This window comes from Apteryx rowi, unplaced genomic scaffold (genome assembly GCF_003343035.1).
Source record: "Apteryx rowi isolate R43461 unplaced genomic scaffold, aptRow1 scaffold_19, whole genome shotgun sequence".
NCBI classification, from domain to species: Eukaryota; Metazoa; Chordata; class Aves; order Apterygiformes; family Apterygidae; genus Apteryx; species Apteryx rowi.
This window is the reverse complement of record NW_020448196.1, coordinates 3,791,165-3,813,276: the sequence shown is the minus strand read 5'-3', so window position 1 is coordinate 3,813,276 and position 22,112 is coordinate 3,791,165. Positions and strand designations below refer to the sequence as shown.

The following is a 22,112-nucleotide window of genomic DNA, read 5'->3' as shown; positions in this document are numbered from 1 at the left end:
CCAGCTTGAGGCAAAAGCAGACAGAGGTGAGGGGAGCACAGTCCCATCCCAGAAGGATCCCACAAGCAGGAATTACTTGGGAAAACTTGCAGTCTTGTGATTAAAGTTCCTCCCAACTCAATCCAAAGAGAGAATGCAGTTGTGTGAGCCAGCATGGCTGTGTATACAGAGGTAGAAAGGGAACAGAAAAAACTTTTCAAAGATATACTTGCTGGAGTAAAAAGAATAGTCAAGGAAAAAATACCAAGCATGATCAAATCTAATTAAAGGAGCAAAAATAAATGACAGCTACAGAAAGGCAGGTGCTATTTTCATACAGAGTATGTGGCACATTCGCAGAGCCACAACACCCAGAATGCAAGAAAAAGAGGTCCTCTGTAAGAGGGAACATAAACCATAGGGTAGCTCAGAGGCATTACTGTACTTAACACAAAAGGAAGTGACAACAGAGGGCAGGAGGAGATGGGCTGTTTATTTTCCTGGGTATGGTACACGGGAGGCATTGCACAGATAGCATTGGGAGCGACTGGAAAAACTGGCTGCTAAGGAAGTCAGAGTATCAGGTCCAGATAACAGGTCTGAGAGGTCTGGAAACCACAAGGTTAAAAATGGGTGAATCCTGAATTAGCCATAGTTAGAAATTCTCTGATAACAGCTATTTCCCTGCAGTAAATGGCAAACTCCTGTGATCCACTTACAGATCTTGCTGCAGGGCATCATCTGAAAGGAGGAACAAGGGTCTGAGAGGCACACAGGATTATTAGAACAAATTATCAAGAGCAGCCCTTACAAGAACAGGCTTTCCTTCTATATGAAGTCAAAAGGCAGGGTGAAAACCAAACACTGAAAATACATGCACAGTATCATTCCTAAGGACCTGCATGAAGCCTGTCAGCTCTGCTTCTGACCCAGCACCTGCATCAAATATCAAGCAATTCCCTGGAGCTCTCTGCAATTCCCAGAATCAGGACAAGCACAAGGCAAACAGAGCAAGGGAAAGAAATGCACAATAGCAACCAAAAACTGCATCCTCAGTTGCTGGGATTACTGCTTGGATTCCCATGGGACTTGAGACTTGTCAGGCCTGGTTTCCAGCAGTGCAGAGAGCTCAAACCCTCCCCATTCAGAGCTGCTAGGCTGAAATTCAGACCTTCATTGCACCTAACCTGGGCACCCAAACCCAGCATCCATTTTTGGAATTTTGCCTACATCCAGTGGGTATTTCCAGAATTCCTATCCCTCAAGTCCGGGAACTTGCCAAGATTTCAGTGCAAATCAAGAAAACCACCATCTTCCAGATGAGAAGCAGAAGAACAAAGATAAGGGTATATCTACAGCTTATGGAGTGCAATATTAGCAATGTCAGAGCAATATTAGTGGTGTCAGCTCCACACAGGGCTACTCCAGCCCCTGCACTGCTGGAACACGGACAAGAAGCACCCCCAGTCACTTCAGTTCAAGTCTGGTAGTAATTAATTTCAGAGTTTGACATTTGAAATGAATGAACATGCTTCCACCATCTGGAAAAGTGCATGCTGACACTTCCAATCATTTGTGCATCCATTCATGTATGTGTACAATGTTTCATATTTCACATATATACAGAGAGTGCAAAAATAAACGACACATCAAGGCATCAATCCATCCAGATAAATATGGCAGCCCAGCGCCAAGGACTGTTGAATAGCAAAAGCAGCCAAATGAAGTAAAAAGAAATTTGGAAAGCTGTAGACAAGGCAAATGCCAAGAAGAGTTATCAGCATACTTTGAGAAAACCGAATTATACATAGTGTGCACTTGATATTCTCTCCATCACTAAAATAAGCTATATTACTATAGTTATAATACCTTGCACTGGAGTATATACAATAGCTTAAAGGCAATCTGGGTACATTTTACATGCCATCATTTATTACTCAAAGTGACACACTCTCCATAGCTACCGAAAAACAAATTTTATCCTTATAAAAGTGCAAAGAGGTCACTTGCAGTATGTTCCTCTTCCCTTCAACTAATTCCTTTATAAACATGCTAAGATATCTTTTCCAGAGCAAAAAGAAGGGAGGAGCCATTCACTAACATTAAGACAGGCATCCTAGAAAACATACTGTCAGCTGCATACAGGGCTCAAACCCAGAGAGTCTGGGACTCCTTTGCCCCTTGCCAGAGCCCTCCTGACTCCTGTCCATTGCAGGCAAAAGCTTCCAGGAGATCTGCATTCACAGAGAAGTTCCAGTTGCAAGCCTATAGCTACATACATGCCCAAGGTAATAATCCTGTATTAAACACAGGATATTATGGGTCAAATTCACCACTATCAATTCAAAGCAGCCATAAACCCAAAGCTGTATGCAACTGCAGCATGCACTGTCAGTCCTCCTCATTCCTGCCATGCACTCTTGCCATTTGACTTAAAAACCTAACTGTGGTTGTTTCTGCAAACATAAAAAAACCATACTGCAACCCTCAGTACAACAGAAAAGGGCTTTTGCTTCTCACACCCAGCCCTCCCAAACCTTAGTGGTGCATTCCTCCTTCTAGTGGCAACTGCCTCCTTGGAGTTGAGGAGAGAGGAACTGATGTATTACCTTAAACAGCAGCCAACAGGATTATATCAGTTCCCTTCCTTCACCCACTCTGAGAAACTTAATACATAAGACATTTTCAAGTAAAACAGAGCTGCTTTGCTTCTCAGCATTGCAGGATGCTCTTGTAGACATGCCAGCACAGTGCTGCTCCCTCTGAAACTGCTGATCCATCATTTGGCAGATTTCCAGCAGCACAGATGATGACTGGGGCTCGTCTGCAGTGGGCTACTTTGTCCAAGTTCCCCAGTGATTATTTCTCCCTGTGCTTTGCTTCCTAGAAGAATTTTCCACATGCCTGATTTAATCCTCTGTCAACTGACATTATACAGACATGACATACCTGGCTGCATTAACACCCCCTCTACTGTCAGTCATTGCTCAGCAAAACAGAAAGAGCCAAATCAGGGCTGTTCCTCAAGTACACTACTTGTGGCACATCTGCAGCTTTGGGTCCTCAGCACAGGGACTCATTTTGCAGAGCAGGGAAAGCTAGCATTTTCAAATGACCCTGAAGGAGCTATGCACTAGAGCTCACTTGGTGATCTACCTGCAAGCTTCAGCCTAGATCTGCAGCATGGGAGCAGGGGAAGCTTGCAAGTACAAACCAGGGAGCCCTCCTGCAAGAACAGAAGCCTGGTGGTCCCCCAATGAAGGAAAACAAACTACTTTCCACTTTTTCCCCAGCACCGAAGCATGGGGGGAGAGACATACAGACATGGTCCACAGAGGAAGCCAGTAATCTTTTCCTGAGAAGTCATCAGCACAAGCCAGATTTTCTGACCCTTCATATCCCAAATTAGCAATGTACAGCTGAAGTGTTTTGTCCCAAAGGACAATGAAGCAATTCCTGTTTCACACTACTTAAGTGGAAGTCTTTAAGGGTGAGAAAGACCCCTTTAGAACAGGATGAAGAGGCTTAAGTAAATCACAGAACAGACCCACTTCAGGATGCTGGTATATTTTGTTAGTGTGAGGATATTCTCCAGGTCTATAATTTTATAAAAGCTTCTCCCTCATCTCCCACATATATTTTCAGTCCTACCATTAACTAAAAGACTTCCTATGAAATACCCTGGGGCTGCACATTTCACCACTCAAAAATGATTACGTTGACCCCAACTCACAGCAACAAGGGCAGGTGTATTCAGCCCCAAATCCCACCCACATACCTTAGAGGCCACCAAAACTAGAGCAAAACCAGATTTCATCACCCCAAGGAGCAGGAGATGCTTCAGCTTCATCCATAAAACCTTATCCCCATGCCCCAGCAGGGCCAGCACTGCACTGGCACCCAAGATGAGCTATTTGCAGGACCACAGAAACCTCTGATTGTAAGAGCTGGTCATTAACAAGATTTTCTCAATTTTGCTCAAAAATGCTGGCTGAAAACTGAAGCATTTTTTCAGTTTTTTGGTTTTATATGCATTTCTGTCAAGCAAAAAAGCATCCAAGTTTTCCAGGAAAAACTCCACTTTGCAAGAGTATATTAAAATACAGGTGCAAAAATCCAATTTTCTGCTGGATATATAATATTTGATAAGCTATATCCAGTCAAGCTATTATCCTTTTCCAGGCAGGTTTTCCAATTTTTTCAAAGACTCCCATTGAAAACCCCTCCAGAAGTTCTTACAAGTATTTTTGGGGATGCAAGAGATGTCATTCATTAAAACATTCATGAAAATACCCCCACCAACACACACTTTAGCAAGGCGTCAGTTACTCTAAGCCTGCAGAACACCTTTAACTTCTAGCACAAGCTAAACATTTCAGAACACCTCTAAAGTTAAGTGGAATTTAAGTGCCTTCGAACAAGGAACCCAAAGGTCTTTGCAGACATTTCCAGGCCCAAAATAAGCTTTTGTTCCAGTTCTCGTTCTGGTTCATATTTCATAAGATCTTAGTCCTCTCTAGTTTTAGTCAAAGCCTACTCCACACTGCCAGCAGAAATCACATCGAATTTTCCTAGGCTGAATCACAACCAATATTAAAAATGCTCCATAAACTGCCTGAAAATGCAAGTCTATGGGCAGTGGAAGGCAGCAAGTCAAGAGCAGTGGTAGAGAAGAGATGAAGAGCAGTCTTGTGATTTAGGCCCCACCATGCAAAGCCTATTTCACTGCCCAAAACCCCAAAGCTGACAGGAGTCAATGCCGCAGTTGCTGATCCCCCAGGGCTCAATGTGGACAGAGTCCTGCAGCCGCGCAGAGCCACGAGCACACGACCTGCAGCCGAGAACCAAAATCCCATCTCCAGCCAGCCATGAGCCAAAACCAAGCCCCATGTGCCCTAGGATCGGCCCAAAGCCCTGGCCCACATGCAGGGAAGACCTGTGCCTCTACAAGGACTGTGAATCCCCCAAAACAGGGAGCCACTGCAGTCATTCAAAAACGCATCCAGGAGTGGGTGACACCAGCAGGGACATGCAACCAGGGACACAAGTGCCCAGCCAGCACCTTGCAGAATCAGACCCTGCTGTGGGAAAGCACCTGTGGTTGGAAAAGACAAGACAGCAAGCAGCAGCCCCAAAGTCTCAAAGATCATAGTGAGCCTCTTACACTGCAGAAGTCTTCACCCTCCAATCCGACTCTCAGAAAGAAAAGAGCAGGAGAGAGGGTGGGACAAAAGCTGGCAGAGGGGTGAAGTCTGCTTCTTTCTTCCTATGGTCTTGTAAGACAACAGCCTCCAGCATGTAAAGACTTTGCTGCTTCCTGATATAGCTCTTTAATTACAGAGCACCAGGAAAATTGATGTTTCCAGAGCAGATACAGCCCTTACTGTTTGTTTTGCATCCTGCAGGGAATCAGAACTGAAGTTTAAAAAACTGAGCCAGTTTGAAGCGCTGGGGTCTGCCTGCTCCTCCCAGTGCCAGCTCCTGAGGTCAGGAGGAAAAGCAGCCAACAGTTGCAGAAAGAGCTTGTTTTAATTTAAACATGTGAGAGGCAGAGAGAGACTTTCTCCCAAAACGTACACAACGTGATAATATGCCTCTCCCAGTCCCTGCAAGCCCTCGCGAGAGAACATTCCTAGCAGTTTTCCTATATGAACACTGGCCTGTGACAAGGATCAAAGCCGCTTCCGCCTCCCACCCTTCACATTGCTTTTGGATCGCACAGACAATGAGGGGATTCTTAGCAACCTGCCCTTTTACAGAAAGCAGAAAACCCAAAGGGAGCAAGAGCAAAATAACATGGGCCTCATTAGGAAAAGCATCTGCAAACCCACTGCTCCAGGCCATCAGTCCTTATCCTTCCAGGAGCTGACAGCTTTCCAAGGCAGACACTGAGCAGCCCATGCTCCAGGACTGGGGCACACACAGGGTGACCGACAGCCTCATCTTTCAGGGAAACACCGATGGGCACATCGGAGCCAGGTCCTGCCCATAGCGTGTTCCCCTCCCACACAGCAGACTGAGGAGCACAGGACCATGAGCCCATCACAGCTCCACCACTGCCTCACCCTCAGGAGGGAGCCCTGCAAACCTGGCACAGTCCCCGTACACGAGTTACAAGCCCCCGACACCTGCCTTACTATGCCTTTAGGTCAGCATTGCATCAAAGGGTCCGGAGTTCCATCACTTCATGTCAGATGGAATTTGTGCTGAATTTTCAGCCACCTTGGACAAAAGCTGTCCTGGCAAATTCATTTGACATGTTTTTGAAAGTGACCCTGCATTAAGTGGGCAAAAAAAAAAGTAAAACTTTCTGTTAAAGTGGGGTTTTGATAGGAGGAATAAATCAAGTTTTTTGGAAAAATCTGTTTTACACTGGAAAAGTATTTTGGAACAAAAAATCCACTGGCTAGAAGTCAAAAGTGTACACAGTTCTATTTACTCTCAGAATTCATATGCCACCAAGACGCAGAGTGGTACTAGATAACATGCAGGGGTCTCTGCCGTAGCATCCCATCAACTCAGATGCACTGAGGCAGAAGGCTGCACGTGCTTCCTTTCCAGGGAAGGCAAAGCAATCAATCAAAATGCTGATGATCCCAAAGGAGGGTGTTTCCACCACATAAAAAGGAAACCCACAGGTACAGGAGCTGCCCACAATTTAAAGAAACTCTAGCCAATTAAGAGCACTAATGACTTCTGAACTGGCTTCTATTTTCTGGCCTCCTGGCCACCACTACTGTTTTATTGAAACTGCCCCAGCAGCATCAATGAAAGGAAAATCCTGGCCAACTCCCCATCCCATCCCACTTGGCATTAACCCATCCACAGCTTACTGCTCCCCCTTCAACACATGCTACCCACAAGCCATATTTCTATTTTCAGTGCTCTGCCAATGCAGTTAACCAGCTGCCTAGGGCTTGTAGAATGAAGCTTTGGGGCAGGAAATTAAAAAAGCTTAATTTATAACTGGCATTTACTAGGGCCAGGGCGGGGGTGGAAGCAAGCTATAGGCTGGGCCACGCAAAGGAGCCCTGCATACCTCCAGGCACCCTGCCAACAGGCACATCAGCACCTGCCCACCACTCTGCTCTGGCACACCTCCCTCACACCCAAGAGCTGCCCCAGGATGGTGCTGGGACCCTGCTGGGGTCTGTTGCTTAAGGTAGGCAAATTTTCTTGCCAGCATTTCAGACAATGCTGCTATTCCAGTACAGCATCTTCGTGACACTACTAGCCTTGCTTACCCTATAGCAGGGCACATAACACCCAAGTGTTGGAGGAAAGCAGCCTGGCTGAGCATTAGGAGCCTTCACTTTAATTTAGAGGAAACCTCTTTTCCTGCACATCAGCAAGCTTGCAAGGAAGTCAAGAGCTTACTAACCCTTTAAGCTCAGGATGTTTGTCACGCAAAGCAACAACAGCAGTAGTCCAGCAGAGACCCAGTACCGCAGCACACTACCTGGATCAGCAGTGCACAACCTACCTCAGCACCTAGCTTAGGAGCCCTGGCAACGACAACTGCCAAATCCCAGCCCCGGACCCTTGTTAACTTTTAGGTGCTCGAACACTTCAGCAGACCTCAGCTCAGATTTACTCTTTTAAGTCCCTTAAAGCACAGTGACACAGAGCTGTTTGGCACCAGCTGAAGCACCTGGCTTGGAAGCTCCTTTTTTCCATTTTTTCTCCAAAGAATGACACTTGTATTCAGTGACTCATCTCCTTGACCTTTCTATTCACTTTTAACAGTGCAAGCTGGAAATAAGGGCATACAAACAATGCATTCATTATTCTGCTGGTGAAATACAGTCCTCGGACCAAATCTCTAACCTAGAACAGACAACAGCACTCAGACTGTCTTCCTATTCCAGCACTGGGTACATCTAGGACAAGCCCTATCAAAACCACCCAAATTCATCACTTCCCACTTCCTATGAGGGGTGCAGCTGAACGAACTTGCACCCTATTGCCAAAATCACTGTGTAAAACTCCCCACTAGATCCCAGGAAACTGGCAGTGTGACCTCCAGGAATTCAGCTGCAATGAATTCTTACTTAAATAGTCTTGGAAACAGCAAAAAGGGGTGGAGGGCTGAGTGGGAGGAACAGAAAGGGCAAAGAAACCAGTAAGGCTCTCCATGATAATACATGTGCAGCTCAGCTAAAGCACAGCTCTTTCCTGTATGTCCACACAAAAAATAGAAACCCCAGCTGACATGTAAATGAGACTAAATCTGGCCACTAAAACTGCCTGACAGTCCCTTCAAGCAGAAGCTCCAAAAGACCCCTTGGTGACCTCTTCTCCAAGCTTCCCCCATTAACTTCTTGCAGCATTTCCAGCGGAGTTGCAGCCTCCTCCCCATCCTTTGCAAGTTCTAGCAGTGAAGTGCAGAAAAGTGAGGAAAGAAAAGGGCTTTAAACAGCTTGCTTAAAAGCTGAGCCAGGAAAAAACAAATTATTACTTTATTTACTCCAAAAGAATTAGCATCTCCCTGGCTGCAGATGCACAGCTTGATCCAGGCAGGGACAGCATTCAGGGTCATCCCAAGCCAACAGCAAGATTTAGATGCATTTAGCTTGGCAGATAGTTCAAATTTCCAGTAAGCTGCAGCATCCTCTAAGGACAGCAGAAGATCCACACACACAAATGCACCCATCCCACATGGGAAGACAGGGTGCCTAGCTCCTTTGGATAAAATACAGACTGTTCAGACCAATGGAAAGTTATCACTGACCACAGCTGGACTAAGATTTGGCCTTCAAACCTCTTTCTCCAGAGAACCTAGTGCAACAGGGCTGAACACTACTAGCAATACAGCATCAGGCATGGGGGGCATCTCAAAAAGTCATGCCAAATCCACAGGGATGAATGCACTTAGCCCAAAAAGCCTGTATAAGGGCAAAGCATTCAAATATAAAATGCACTTTTGTATACTGGTAAAATAGCTGGATATCATCAGCCCAAAGCCAGCTGAAAGTCATGCTGTCATCATCTTACTTGACCTTCTTTTCCTGGATTACAGCACAGCCCTAACATGCAAAACCCAGTAAGGGATATTCAGCTTCAGTATCCAGTACCCACTTCCATTCACACACTCCAGCTTCCAAAAAATTTTCTTTCCAATAAACTGAAGCACATATGGCTACTTGCTTCAAATTTAATTTATAGATTCAAAAGTTATGGTGTTGAGACTACTTTATAATACAGCATAGTGGTCTGTGTTATGCTCCATCGTCTAAACTGGAACACAAGTTCGTCCAAAGCTACATACAAAATCCAAATAACCTTTTGGGTTTGCAACATTTAAGGCACTAGTGGAGTTAGAAAGGAAAACACCATCCCATGGAAGAAAAGCATTTTTATAGTAGAAGTCTCTTAAAACACAACCACTAACAGCCTGAGGCATAGGGTTGAGAAGAGGCTCTTAAAATACTTCATTGCTTCAAAACAAATACACCTTGTCAGCACATCAGCATTACACATGTTGCAGCCATGCCTCAGGGGCAAGCACGGGGTTCCGTATAGCCAGAGAGGAGCAAGTCTGAGGGCAGAGAAGTGCAGTGATTTGCCCAAGGCCTCCAAGTCCGTAGCAGTGCTAGAGAACGAACATGGTGGTGCAGCTCATTCCAGGCATTCAATCCCAAAACTACCCTTTTTCTTTCCAGCTCATTACACAATCTAAAAGGAAAACTCCAGCATTGTATATATGTTAATATCATTTTCCTAGTTTCAAAAAAAAGAAAAGACATCTTTCAACATTGTGAAAGCTTCCAGATGACGCTAAGCCGCCTTTTGGCTTCTGGAGAGTAAGAAGTCCAGACTCAGAACAACCAACCTCAAAAATGCCTTTTGTGTAGCTCCTTCATTTATTTTAGTTCTGAAGATGTTCCAGACTTCCAGAGAAACCACAGCATCACTTGGACAGTTCACTCAGTGCTCAGCTTCATTTCAAGGGCTCTAAAACTTAGACAGCAACCCAGTGGCTAATTGTACCATGGTTACCAATCTAAGTGATTTTTTCCATATAATGTTGTATTTTAACATTTTTTCCATTCTCGCATACCTTTTGCCTTTTTTGGTTTTGGTCACTTCACATATTGGGTTTTTTTTGTTTCACACAAAAGTTTCCATTTACAGAGGGGTTTTTTCTTTTTTAAAGAAAAAAGCTGCCAGCTTGCAGACTCAGCATATATCACGTGCTCCACTATAGTTAGTAAGAATAAAAGCTCTGATATAGAGCAAAGCAAGGCTGCAACTGGAGAACACAGTCCCAGGAACCTCTCTCGAGCAAGCCAGGAGGGCAGACAGAAGGGCTAGCACTGCACCAATCAACCACTGAAGGCAAAAAGCAGGTAACTGAGGGAATTCAGCAGGCAGAAGAAAGCCTTGAGAGCCTGACAATTGCCTTCTGCTCACTTTGGTTGAAGATGCACGCCACAGTCCACCAGCAAAGCTGCTAGCTAAGAGCATTCCCATGGGCTTTGCTGATGCCCAGCCACAGGGAGACACTGCTGGCCTCTAGCAATACAACCTGCCTCTGAAAGAAGCCTCTGGACTTAAGGACACTCCAGCTAGTGCAGAAGGCTTCAGCTCAACAGCAAAACAGCAAAAAGTATTTCAGACTGGTCCTGCACACCCTACACCCAGAAGCCACTTGGAAAGAACTTCTGCCTCTGGACCTTGCCAAAACCTCTACCACTCGCATCTTTCTCTCCAGGTCTACTTCATCCTGGACACAGGATCCATCTGCCTATAGCTTTCCTACAGCCAGCACACCACTGACCTTGGGTGTGTGCAGGTCTCATGAAGCAAGCAACCCCATTTAGGATATAAAGGTCTTTCAAAAATCTCTTAAAACCTCCCCAAAACAACATCACCCTATTAGCAAAGAATAAAAATCTACCAATATCTTCAAACTGGTATTCCTGACAGCTCTGTACATAGCCGCACTCCAAAGGGGGTCATAACCAGAGAGAAATTGAAATAATGAAAAAGAGCTAAAAAGGACACTGAACAGCCCTGGTCAAGAGGGACATTACTGAGTACAGAAAAGCCTCTGCACATCTCAGCAAACCCAAAGTTTGGAAAGAAACACTGGTGAGAAGTGGTGCCCTTTACCACATGGGACCTCCCTGGGGACTCCCCCCACCATGCCACTGATCACAAGGAGCCAAGAGGAAAACTCCACAAGGGAACCATGACAGCCAGCAACCCAGCATGACACATGCCATGAGTCATGGTCCCTAACACCCTAACCCCTAACACAGATCTGCCAGGGCAGCTGTCAAGCACATGGTGAGGAGGCAATTCACCTTATAACCCCATCCAGGATTTCCAAGCAGCCTCCTCACTTCCAAATTTTTTATCTCAAATTCATGAAGGCTAAACTGGGGCTTTAAGAGCTTAACGAAAGGCCCTGTGTGCTTATGCAGAGAGTACAAGTGTAATCAATAAAGCTCAATCTGCATACTTCAGTACCACATTCTACCACTTAGATCAAACAAGACTTGAAATAAATCCAGGACAGAGGGTTGCACTCCAGCACTACAAAGAAGCTAAAAGCTGGCAGACACATACACATATAGGGCAGGGAAACTAGCAGAGATTAAACATAATGCTTCTTTAAAACAGCAATTGTCCTTTACCAAAGTCTAGGTATTCAAAAGTTACAATCATGTTTCAGCAAAACCCAAGTGATGTTTTAAGTCTTTCTCCATAAAAGAATTCATTTTATAGAAAGATAGCTGCTTTGGGAAGATTCTTACCAAATAACTAAGCTAAAGCATACATGAACAGGCATGTACATATGCAGGAAAGTGCCAAATTCATACTTGTAACACAGCAGGGGTTTCCCCCATCTCAGGGACTGCTGTGCTTCAAAATTAATTCACACCAAGGCAAAGCACGAACTCCAAATGCAATTGTTCTTGCCAGATGATCCCAGACCTTGGGGCCTATACCCCAAATTGCTTTATATGCAGACAGGCCCTTATCTCTTTAATGCAAGTAGCAACCAGCAGTCCAATAAACCAAGAGGCTCTTAATTCACAACTGTTGGGAAGGTCTTTAAGCCCGAGCATCACCTGCTGCAACATACACTCCATCTGAGCACAATCAGGCAGGAGTCCCATCACAGTACCTCTCCACCTGCAACCCACTCACTGAAATCCCATAACCCTGGGCTCAGGTCTCCACTCCCCCCTCATCCTCACCTTTGCCTGTGGATACATCTGGAGATCACACCATCATATAAACAGCAAAACCATGAATCACTGTAGTGATGCCTAATTTGAACACTCACCTACCCCATGTTCATCACCTCTCCATTAGCCAGCTGGCCTGTTCCCTCTTCTCACCACTCCAAAAATTCTCTGCATAACAAGATTGCAGGTCTGCTGGGCCAGAAAGCATCTAATCCTCAACCTGCCTGCATGGAAATGTTTACTGCACTATTGCTCAGTGAGTTTTTCCTAGATTTGAGATTTTATTTACACAAAGCAGTTTGCCATCTTCCACCTGCTCTGGGAAGGACCACACAGCATCCTGCACTGCAATGCATCCCCAGCACCATGCCTGCTCACAGACCACAAGCACTTTGCTAGCAGTCATTACCCAAACCAAACAATCCCCTTCCAGCCAATAAGCACAATATCACAGCTTTTCGCAAAATAATATCTTTAATTTAATGGGAAAACAAGAGCATAGTGTCCTTAAAGCATTTTCATACTACACTACTGGCTTGCTCTCCAGCAGGCAAGGGAGAGCTCCAGCCAAGAGCACAGGAATTACCTAGAACTAGGGACCTTGCTAAGCATGCATTATTTCTGTTGTGGACAGAGCTCAGTCTTAAAAACAGACTCAGCTCCTTTACAGACACTTGCTGATTCCTTATCTTTTATAACCAGAACCAATTTCCACTGAAGCCAGGGGGCAACTTTCCATCAACATGAAAGAAACCTGGATCAGGCCCTATGAACACAGATATTCCATTCTCTAACATTCAACCTCTGCTCCAAGAAATATATTTGGAGTTCAGACAGATTAAAATAAGAGCATCAGGAGAAGGATGGGGCAGGAAACAGGTGGAAGAATCAGGGCACAAGACAAAAAAGGTAGAAAAAGTAATTGTTAAAAAAAATAAATAGCCAATTTGCTCTCCCTCTGCAGAAAAAACTCAGACTGAAAAGCCGTTTCCTTGAGTTCTCCCACAGATTTATTTCTGAAGTCCAGACACAAAACCCAGATTACCTAAAATACATCTATAAATGGTACTTCACACAAATGCCTCTGCATTAGTGACACATGCCACAGCAGCACCGTCTGCCTCTTCACATCTGTTGCCACGCTGTGTCTCCTTTTAAACACTATCTGTAATTCAAAGCAGTTGTGCAAAAGCATACTCTTTAAAACTACAAACTGAAGCCAGGCTTCAGGACAGATGGGGAAGCTTCGAGGCAGGTACTCTGCTCCAAAGCAGAGGGGGACAGGCAGCATCAGGACAGAGCTACATCTTCAGTGCTAGAGGAAACCAGCCAGGCTCATGCTGCTGAGTGATGAATGTCAGGCACCTACAGGCCTTAGGGGTCTGGGCCTTGGCCCCGGGATAGTGGCCAAGAATTTCCTGTCATCACTCCTGAGAAAAGAAAAACTACTTCAAAATTAAAAGCATTATCCTGAGTATCTCACATAGCACAGATGCTGGCAAATACCATCGGTGCAGAGGAATGACACCCAAAACACAAGCTATCTTGGAAACAACCTTCAGACTATGCCCCATTAGTAAGGGCAGCGTAGGTGAGATGATCAGGCAGAAGACAGAATGGGGAATAACTCATAATAGATACCTAAAACTTAAAAGTATCCTGTAGTTCTTCCAAACTTTTCTATGACAGATAAAGAGGGGATTAACCACCCAAGCCAGTGTAGCACAGACCCATGCTGTAAGCTGGGTTCTGCGCAAGGCCTGGCTTTCCCATGTGCACTCCCCCTCCCAGACCTGCAGCTCCACATCCGGATCACTTCCCACAGCACAGGGGAAGGAGAGCTCGGAAAACAGGAGCCAGTCACCCAAAGACTTCTCACTGACAGATGTTAGCACATCCCCTGCAACACTACATGACTTCAAGTGGTCACAAAACAGTGACTGAGATTTGCTCAACATTAAAAAGAACAAACCTGTAAAGGAAAGTCCATCTCCTTAAACTACAAAATGCAATGGGCAGGGGGTAGTACCCACTTAAAACAAGGATCCACATCCCCTCTACAGTCCTTTCCTACTTGTTCTAGGGCAGGCCAATGCAGTTTTGTTTACTGGATTACCCTTGGTTTTAAACAGGGGTTTTATCTGGGAAGACCCAGTATTGGATATCTAAGATAGTGATACCCATCCAAGAGGTAATCTTCAGACTAGGAAAAAGATCATGAGATCTCAGTGGGGAGAATTCAATGCCAGCAGATAGAGGCTTCTGCCATACTGTTCTGCCTCTTTGCACAAAAATCAGTAATTATTCAACAGGTCTCCAGTCCCCAAACTAGGCAGTGAAGCAATGCTCTGGACTAGAGGCAAAGTTCCTGTTAACACTGGTGGGAGACTGCCCAAGACTTGGCCGAACCAACTCTGTGAACATGATCCAGAAACAGCAACTCCTGCACCCAGCAATTCTGCACGACTGCAGGGAAGAGACTAGCGAGCAGCCTTCAGAGAGCTGCCTCTAGAAGGGAATGGTTTGAAAAGATTTGTCATCATGCCCCTAGTTTACAAAGAATAATATATTACTTAAGCTGAATGCCTCTAGTCCATCCTCTGGATGAGGCATGTATAACAGCTGGGTTTAAGTTACAAAGTTCTGTTCCAAACAGGCAATACACTGACAGCATAATCCAGGTTTCACACTGGAAATCAGATCCATCACCAATTCCAAACTTATAAAGTCATATTTCTTCTTGTAAAACAATATCAACATTTTCAACTGGCAAAATATTAAACAAAACTGTTCTAACTGGCTGAATACTAAGAATTTTTAAGCTCATTCTAAATGGGGAACAGCCAAGGAGAGAAGCAACAGATGGCAACAAGATACTTCATAACTTCCAGTATTTTTATTTCTTTTAAAGGACATGCCATGTATTCTTATTACACTTTTCTTTGCCACTAAAGGAAACTGCTGCTTCTGAAAATTTTCACCCAGAAACACAATTCAGTTTTATAGGGATTTGTTAAAAAAGATACTCCAGCTTTGTGGGTTAGATTTTAGTGGGACATCTGTTAAAAAATGGGAAAAGTGTGGGTTAGAAGGGCAGCGTTCAGCAGCATTTCAGTTCATGTCACTTCTGACATGGTGATTTCTCTTTGATATTCTGGAAACCTTTGTGCTAGGTTTCTTCCCCCTCTTTTCAGAGCAACCCAACTGATGTACTTTTGAAGATTAAGCGTTTCACCTTTCTCCATACAGAGACTGGATAAAATGAAACTGAAACAGAAACAATCTGAGCTGAGGAAAAAAGAGCTTGGAAGGATTAAAAAGAGCTATAGAGGGTATCAGTCAATGCCATCAGCTGTCCAAATCTGACTCCTCCCTCATCTAAATTATTTGATAGCCTATTAGGAGGCTCATTAGGATAATTCAAAGCCTTTCACTGCAAGAGTCACTACTCAGAGCAGCAAGTTGGCCCTGCAGAAGCTCTCCAGCCTCCTACCATATCACTGGGTCCGGCTAGACAGACAGCCGCTTCCCAGCGCTGCAGCCACAGCAGGATCCAGAAGTCACAGAAAAGTTACCCATAAGTTTAAAAAGAGCTAGGTCTTATGCTAAAGCTGTTCAAAGAATATACCCTGACAGGCAGCATGCTTAAGGATGCTCTGAAACCATTGAAATATTATTAGCACAACCACAGAGGGTGGAAAACAAAAAGAAAATCTGTATTCTTTCCTTTGAAACAGTGGAGACCAGTAATTCAGCTTCCAGCTAATACAAAGTAACAGTGACCTGATGCTACTGGCTGCATAAAAAGGGAAATTAAGTTGTTAATATTGCTCCAGTATTGTTTAGTCAGAGAAAACTGCTCTAAATAATAATCCAATACTTTTGCAACACAATACAATCTCTATGATAACTGACTGCCATTAGTTTTTTCCTGGCAATGATGTACTAGAAGCATTTTATTCATTGGAGAACAACTTATTTTTCCATCTTGCTCAGAGCTTGCAAGCAAACTGTTGCTGAAAGCATTCCTCATACTACTGCCTTTTATCTTCTTCCTTAAAGTCATTTTAAGAGCCTAGAAATGACAATAATTGACAATCACACAACTATATAACAAATCCCACATGCATTTGTCCCAGTAACACACAAACAAGCCAGAAGACACCACTGGCTGAGCTTCCAGGACACAGGAAAATATCCAAAATCTGCACGAACTTGAGCATGAAAACTGAATCTCAGGCAGATCAGCTATTCAGGGTTCTTTTAGCTTAGTTTCAAGTATCCTGCAAAACCCAAGCCACTAACTTTGCAGATTTCAAAATCAGCTCTGCCAACGAACCACTTATTCTTTCTCTCATAAGACTATTCAAAAAGATCTCAGAGCACCGATGCCTCCAAGTGTCTCCTACAACCTCAGAAAAGACCCTGAAAACAGAACTTTTGCAGCAGATGCACAAGTATCCATCTGTCCTGTTCTGGTATTTCACAATTCACCACGGGGAGCACAGACATTTGGAAAGCAGAGCTCCCCAAAACACAGGATAACAGAAGCATCCAGCTAGCAAAATAAAGTGCTTAGTCCTTCTTCTGCACAATTTTTAAAATGACATTTCAGGGTTTTGTTACTGCTTTGCATATCTAGGACCGTTTTGCATCTATTATTTCACAGCTCTTCCTCTTGCCACTCTCAGCAGTAGTAATTTGAGGGAGAAACTCTGCAAACTTGGTTAGAGAAGCACAGAGGGAACAGAGCATGTGCCTTGGGGTCCGGAGCAGAAGAGTCTGCAAAGCTTTTGTGCACCCAGTTCTGCTGCTTTGAAGTGGAGAGAAGAGAGCGGGTTCCTTCTCGACAAAAGTTTCCTCTCCTCAAGGAGGAGGAGGAACCATGCAAGAAGAGAGTTTTCCAGTTAAATATACACACATATATATGCACATATAAAGAACTAGAAGCTCTAGATGCATATACTGACTTCTGCTCCAGAAAAACGAGCACAGCAACAGGCAGATCTGTTTAAGACAAGAGGGGAAAAAGCATTGTTTTAAGTTTTTCCCCTTTTACGGGCCCCCTGACAAATGGCATTCAGAGACTCAGGCAACTAAAGTTTTTTCTTCTTCTTTTTCGGAATGCATTAAGGAAAGGCAAATGTTTTGCAAAGCACAAAAGCCAGCTCCTTCTCGTTGTTTGCGCCGAGTTTCCGAAAAGGCTCCAGCTCCCCCCGCGCTTCCTCCGTGCGCGGAGGTCGCTCGCGGTTCCGAGCCGGCTGCGCGGCCGCTTACCTGCACCGCCCAGGGACGCGGCGCCCAGCAGGAGCAGCGCTGCGGGCACCGGCCAGCTCCGTATCCAGCTTCGCCTTTTCCACCGTGTGTGCGTATCCATGGTCCACAAAAAAAGGGGCACCAGCTCGGGACAACTCGGCAAGCACCAAAAAAAAAAAAACTGAGAAAAGGAAAGGGAAAAGGAGGGGAAAAAAAAGCGAAGAAAAGCCGCTCAGACCCCCCCCCGCCCCCCCCCCCCAGAGAGCAGCCGCTTTATAAAGCCATGGGGCTGCCGGGGGGCTCCGCCGCGCTCGGCCCTTCCCCTGCTTGCTGCGGGAGCAAAAACTTTCTTTCTCTCTCTCTCCCCCTCTCCTTTTTTCTTTTAAAGCCAAGGCAAGAGTTTGTCAATCTCGGAGCCGCGCAGCAAATCAGGGCCGGGCGGCGCGGCCCCCTGCGCGGCGCAGCCCGGCCCCCGGCCCGGCCCCCCCGGCAAGTTTGAACCGCCGCTGCCGGGCGGCCGCTCCCCGCTCCCCTTCGTGCCCGCTCGCCGCTAGCTCCCCCCCATAAACAACCCCCAAACCTGGAGGTCTTTGCCCCCCTTCCTTCTGGCTTCGGAGACAGACCGGGGTCAGGGTGCTTTCGGAAGGGGACAGGGCAGCAGATGCCAGCTAGGACTTGGCAAAAGGAGGTTGCAAACGCAAAGGGTAAAAGTGCAGCTCGGAAAGCGTGGAAAGGGAAGGAGTTATCCCCTGCTAGGTTAGCTCAACAGTTGTGGTGGTGAAACGCTTCCCTGGCGAGCGGCCAAGGAGGACAGTCAACTATTAAAACTGCTGCCTTCGGGCTGCGCGCATCAGTTTGCAAGCTTTGTCTAGCCAAGGCATTCCTCTGCTCCCATCGCTCTTCCTTTCGCTAAGCTACCCAACACTGCTCGTCTTCACACTGGTGACAGCCAATACAGCACACCATGGTAGCAAACATCAGTTCCAAATGATTTTACCAATTCTGGTATTGCATAGCATGTTGTTTTGCACTGATATTAGTGCAGCACCAAGGAAACTGCAACAGCCAGTTTCAACTTCCCCACACATCCTTTCCTCCAGCATTGCCCCCTCGCAGGCCCCAAGGGAGAGGAGGGACCCTCAGCACTGCAGTACTAGGTGGCAGGCAACACTACAAACCCCTTGACAAACCCCAAATCAGAGCAGGGTACTTGACAGGGAGCAACAGCCTAATGCAGCCCTCTCCCTCCCTATATTTAACTAGAAGACTTTGAAGATTTGCTACTATCAATATTTTCAGCACCATTAAAGATCTGGGGTCACTCATTGCTGGCATGCAACAGGTGAGAAGTTTCTTGAATTTAGCATCTGGAGTCACTAATTATCAAGGAGCAGTAATTTCACCTACGGACTGAACCTAACCCAGTGGGCTCCATTCTGCACCATGTCAAAGCATCCCAGCCCTCCCACTTCCTCACAGAGCAGCACCCTCATGGCCTTCGTTATCTGCAAGCAAAATAGCCACTGCTGTCAGCTCAGCTCTTGTACCCTTGCTGGACTGAAACCTTGCTGATATATATATCTGGTCATTCATCGCTGCAGGTACCTGGGCAGCAATCACTGGCCATTCCTGCTTATAATATACCAGGCAGAGGGCAGTGTATGAGTTAGGGATTAGGGCATTTGCCTGGGAGGCAGGACTGCCCAGTTCTTACCATGCATTGATGAACCCATCACTCAGCCTTTCTGCTTTGGATTATCTGAAGGAATAATATTCAGTACAACAGAGGCTATGTGAAGCTTCAGCTATTTGCTCAGCATAAAGCTCTTTGACCCGCTGGAATGAGAGTTTCTTGTATAGGTAATTGATATTAATAGCATGTCAAAACCCATGAGCACAGGAGCCTGAATCCCACCATATCTCCAGAAGGGATCAAGGGGGAATAGGTGTTCCCAATCAGTTCAGCTTGTAGCCTAATAAAGAGGCTAACAGTTCAGTGGAGAAGAGCTATAGCAAATATCTCCCTGTTTACCTGCAAACCTGTTGAGATGCCTTCCCCTGCTAGCAGCCTCCCCATAAAACTGGGGAGGCTAGAACATGAGACACACAAGAGACTTAAGTCTTTCATGCAGAAAGACAGGCAAAAGATATATTGGCTGCAATCCCTTGAGTCATGAGCTGGGGAGAACAAGATACTCCAAGTGCTTGCATCTGCTGGAACCATGTGCTGGACAGGTACAACAGCAGTGACACTCCCAGGCAAATCACCCCTTCCCTGATACACCTTTCATGACTAACCAGATGACTAGAGGCTGGCGAGACAAATCAAGTGATACTCTTTATCTAGGAGGAGCCTGGAGGCAAGTTCTTTCAGCCTAAGTAACACCTGGGCACCTCTGTAAACCTCGCTGCAGAGCACCCAGCAGATGCAACCCAGCAGTGGAAATGCTCTCCATCTCTATAACACTCCCTGCTCCAAAATACCCCATTACTCATAGGTTCACAGCCACCTCTGATATGGGACAGAGCAGCCATCCCACAGCTCAAACAGACAGGCAGATGTTTTCTCATCTGGAAAATTAGAGTATCCCAGGCATACCAATATGTAACTAGGACAGTTAAAAGAACCAGCAAACCAATTGCAAAAGCCCTCCTTCCCAATAACCCTTTTTACTATGATAATGAAACAAAGCAATAACTTGATCCATGATATTTCTATGGATGCCTAATCTCTTGCTCACAGGCCTAACCACCTTTGAAAGGCATGACCAGCCTGAACAGTGACAGAGGTGGTGTCCGATTTCAGTCTCATAGTTAAGCAAATGCCGGGGTCTGGTTAGTCTTCCCATCCCAGATGTTGCTGGCATTTCTGATCACACAAACAGCTCATTGTTGTGAAATGAGACCCTGTCTTCTCCAGCTGCAGATGAAAATCCCACTAACACCTGAACACTGTCTGCAACTCAAGTGTTGAAATTCTGTCTTTTCAAGAGCACACAGCAATAGGAAGGAGGGAAATAGCTAAAGCAGTGAAAGCACTGCAGACAAGGAAATAAAAGCAGGTCAGAGCAGTAAAACATTCTAACACACCACCCATATTCCAAGGGTTCCCACTGCCTGACTCAGGAAGCAAGCCAGAAAGAGCCAAACTTGGACTTTCATCTGATGCAAAGCAACTTTGCTTTATAGCAGTTGAGAACCTGGCTGAAAAAAAGCTTTTTGCACAACAGTAATAGTTCAGCTTCTAGTTGCTTTCCAGGTGATTTAGAAGCTTGCACAGACCTGTTTGCCCCTCCTCAACAGAAATACAGAAATAAGCTTACAATGGCAAACTGGAAAATTCCAGCAGTCTGCTGCCAAGTTTGAAGAGCCAACTTCCAAAGCAGAGCAGGCCAGATCATCTGATGGTGCAAGCTGCAAGTAGATTTACACTAGCTGGATTGGTTCATGCCAGCTCCAAATCCCTCCAGCAGCCAGTTGGGGTGACAACTGAATATCCAAGACTAGACTACAGCCATGGCAGATGGCCAAATCTCTTTAAGGAGCAGCAGTTATTTATAAAAGTATTTTCATGACTAAAAGCATCTTGAGTTCAGCTAGCTGTTGTTTACAAGATAGAGGACACATTGTAAGCTCTCAGAAAAACTCAGGATACCTAGGTAGAAAATTTGACAGACATTTATACAATGAAATTAGTCCAACATGAGCATTCAGCCAAAAACTATAAGGCATTATTCTGTGGTTCAAAAATAACTATTGGGATAATCAAAGTAGGAACAACACTAGGTGTTACTGATGACCAGTTATGCCCTACAAACAGCTGATGAGAACAGATTGAAAATGAGACTTCTTAAAACTGCCTGCGCTATTGCATAAGTAATCAGAACTATGCTAGTCAGGAATGGCTTAAAATGTTCCTTATAAAGAGCAATGTCTAAAAACAGTTTGACCCTTTCAATCTTCTGCCTGCCTTTACTTTCTTTGCAAACAGTTGCATCCCCACCCCTAGCTCAGCCTTTACGAGTTGTCTTATGCTGAAGTCATAATCCTGACTTCAGACCTCACACTTGTTGCCATGGCAATGATTGTTCTCATAAATTCAACTTATGACTTAAAAAAATGAGAATTCAGCGCTACTGATTTTGGATTAAGAGGCTTGGAAACAAAAACTATCATTTATCCACAAAGGAGGCATCATTCAGAAAAGCCTTATGCTCTGATGACATTTATGGATATTAAGTCACATGGATTTTTTTTTTTATAATTTTGCAATAAGTAGCTGTTATAGCCCACTTTCCAGCCACAGAGCACAGACATCATGACTATCATTATTATACCAGATCCACATGCTTACACCCTAAAAAAGCCAGCCCTCCATTCATTTCAGCAGGATGACTCACTGCAATAGTTATTACTCAAGAGGAGCAAGCATGGCAAAGCAGAGCAAAAGGGTCTGGCACATCTGGTATCCTGGCAGCCAGACCCCATGTCTCCAACCTCAGCTGCACTGTTCTGTGTGGTCCTTTAACCTGGGCAAAGCACTTGCTGTACTGACTCAGGACTGCTCATATCCATTCCCAGCCTGGTTAAAAGCTGCAGGGTAGCAGCAAATCCCCCAGCACCTGAAACCTCTCTGAAAACATTCTCTCAAAGATCAATCCAGCTTTTATACAACAC

At 45.2% G+C, this 22,112-nt stretch overlaps 1 protein-coding gene across 2 annotated transcripts in view; it reads right to left on the bottom strand.

Moving 5' to 3' along the window:
• COL5A1 (collagen type V alpha 1 chain) overlaps positions 1-17,556 on the bottom strand; it is a 171,547-nt gene extending 153,991 nt beyond the window's left edge. For both annotated transcript variants that reach the window (XM_026062162.1, XM_026062163.1), the window contains exon 1: positions 17,457-17,556. In XM_026062162.1, coding sequence (XP_025917947.1) covers positions 17,457-17,556 — 100 coding nt within the window. The remainder of the gene's footprint in view (positions 1-17,456) is intronic.
• Between the last annotated feature and the right edge of the window lie 4,556 nt (positions 17,557-22,112).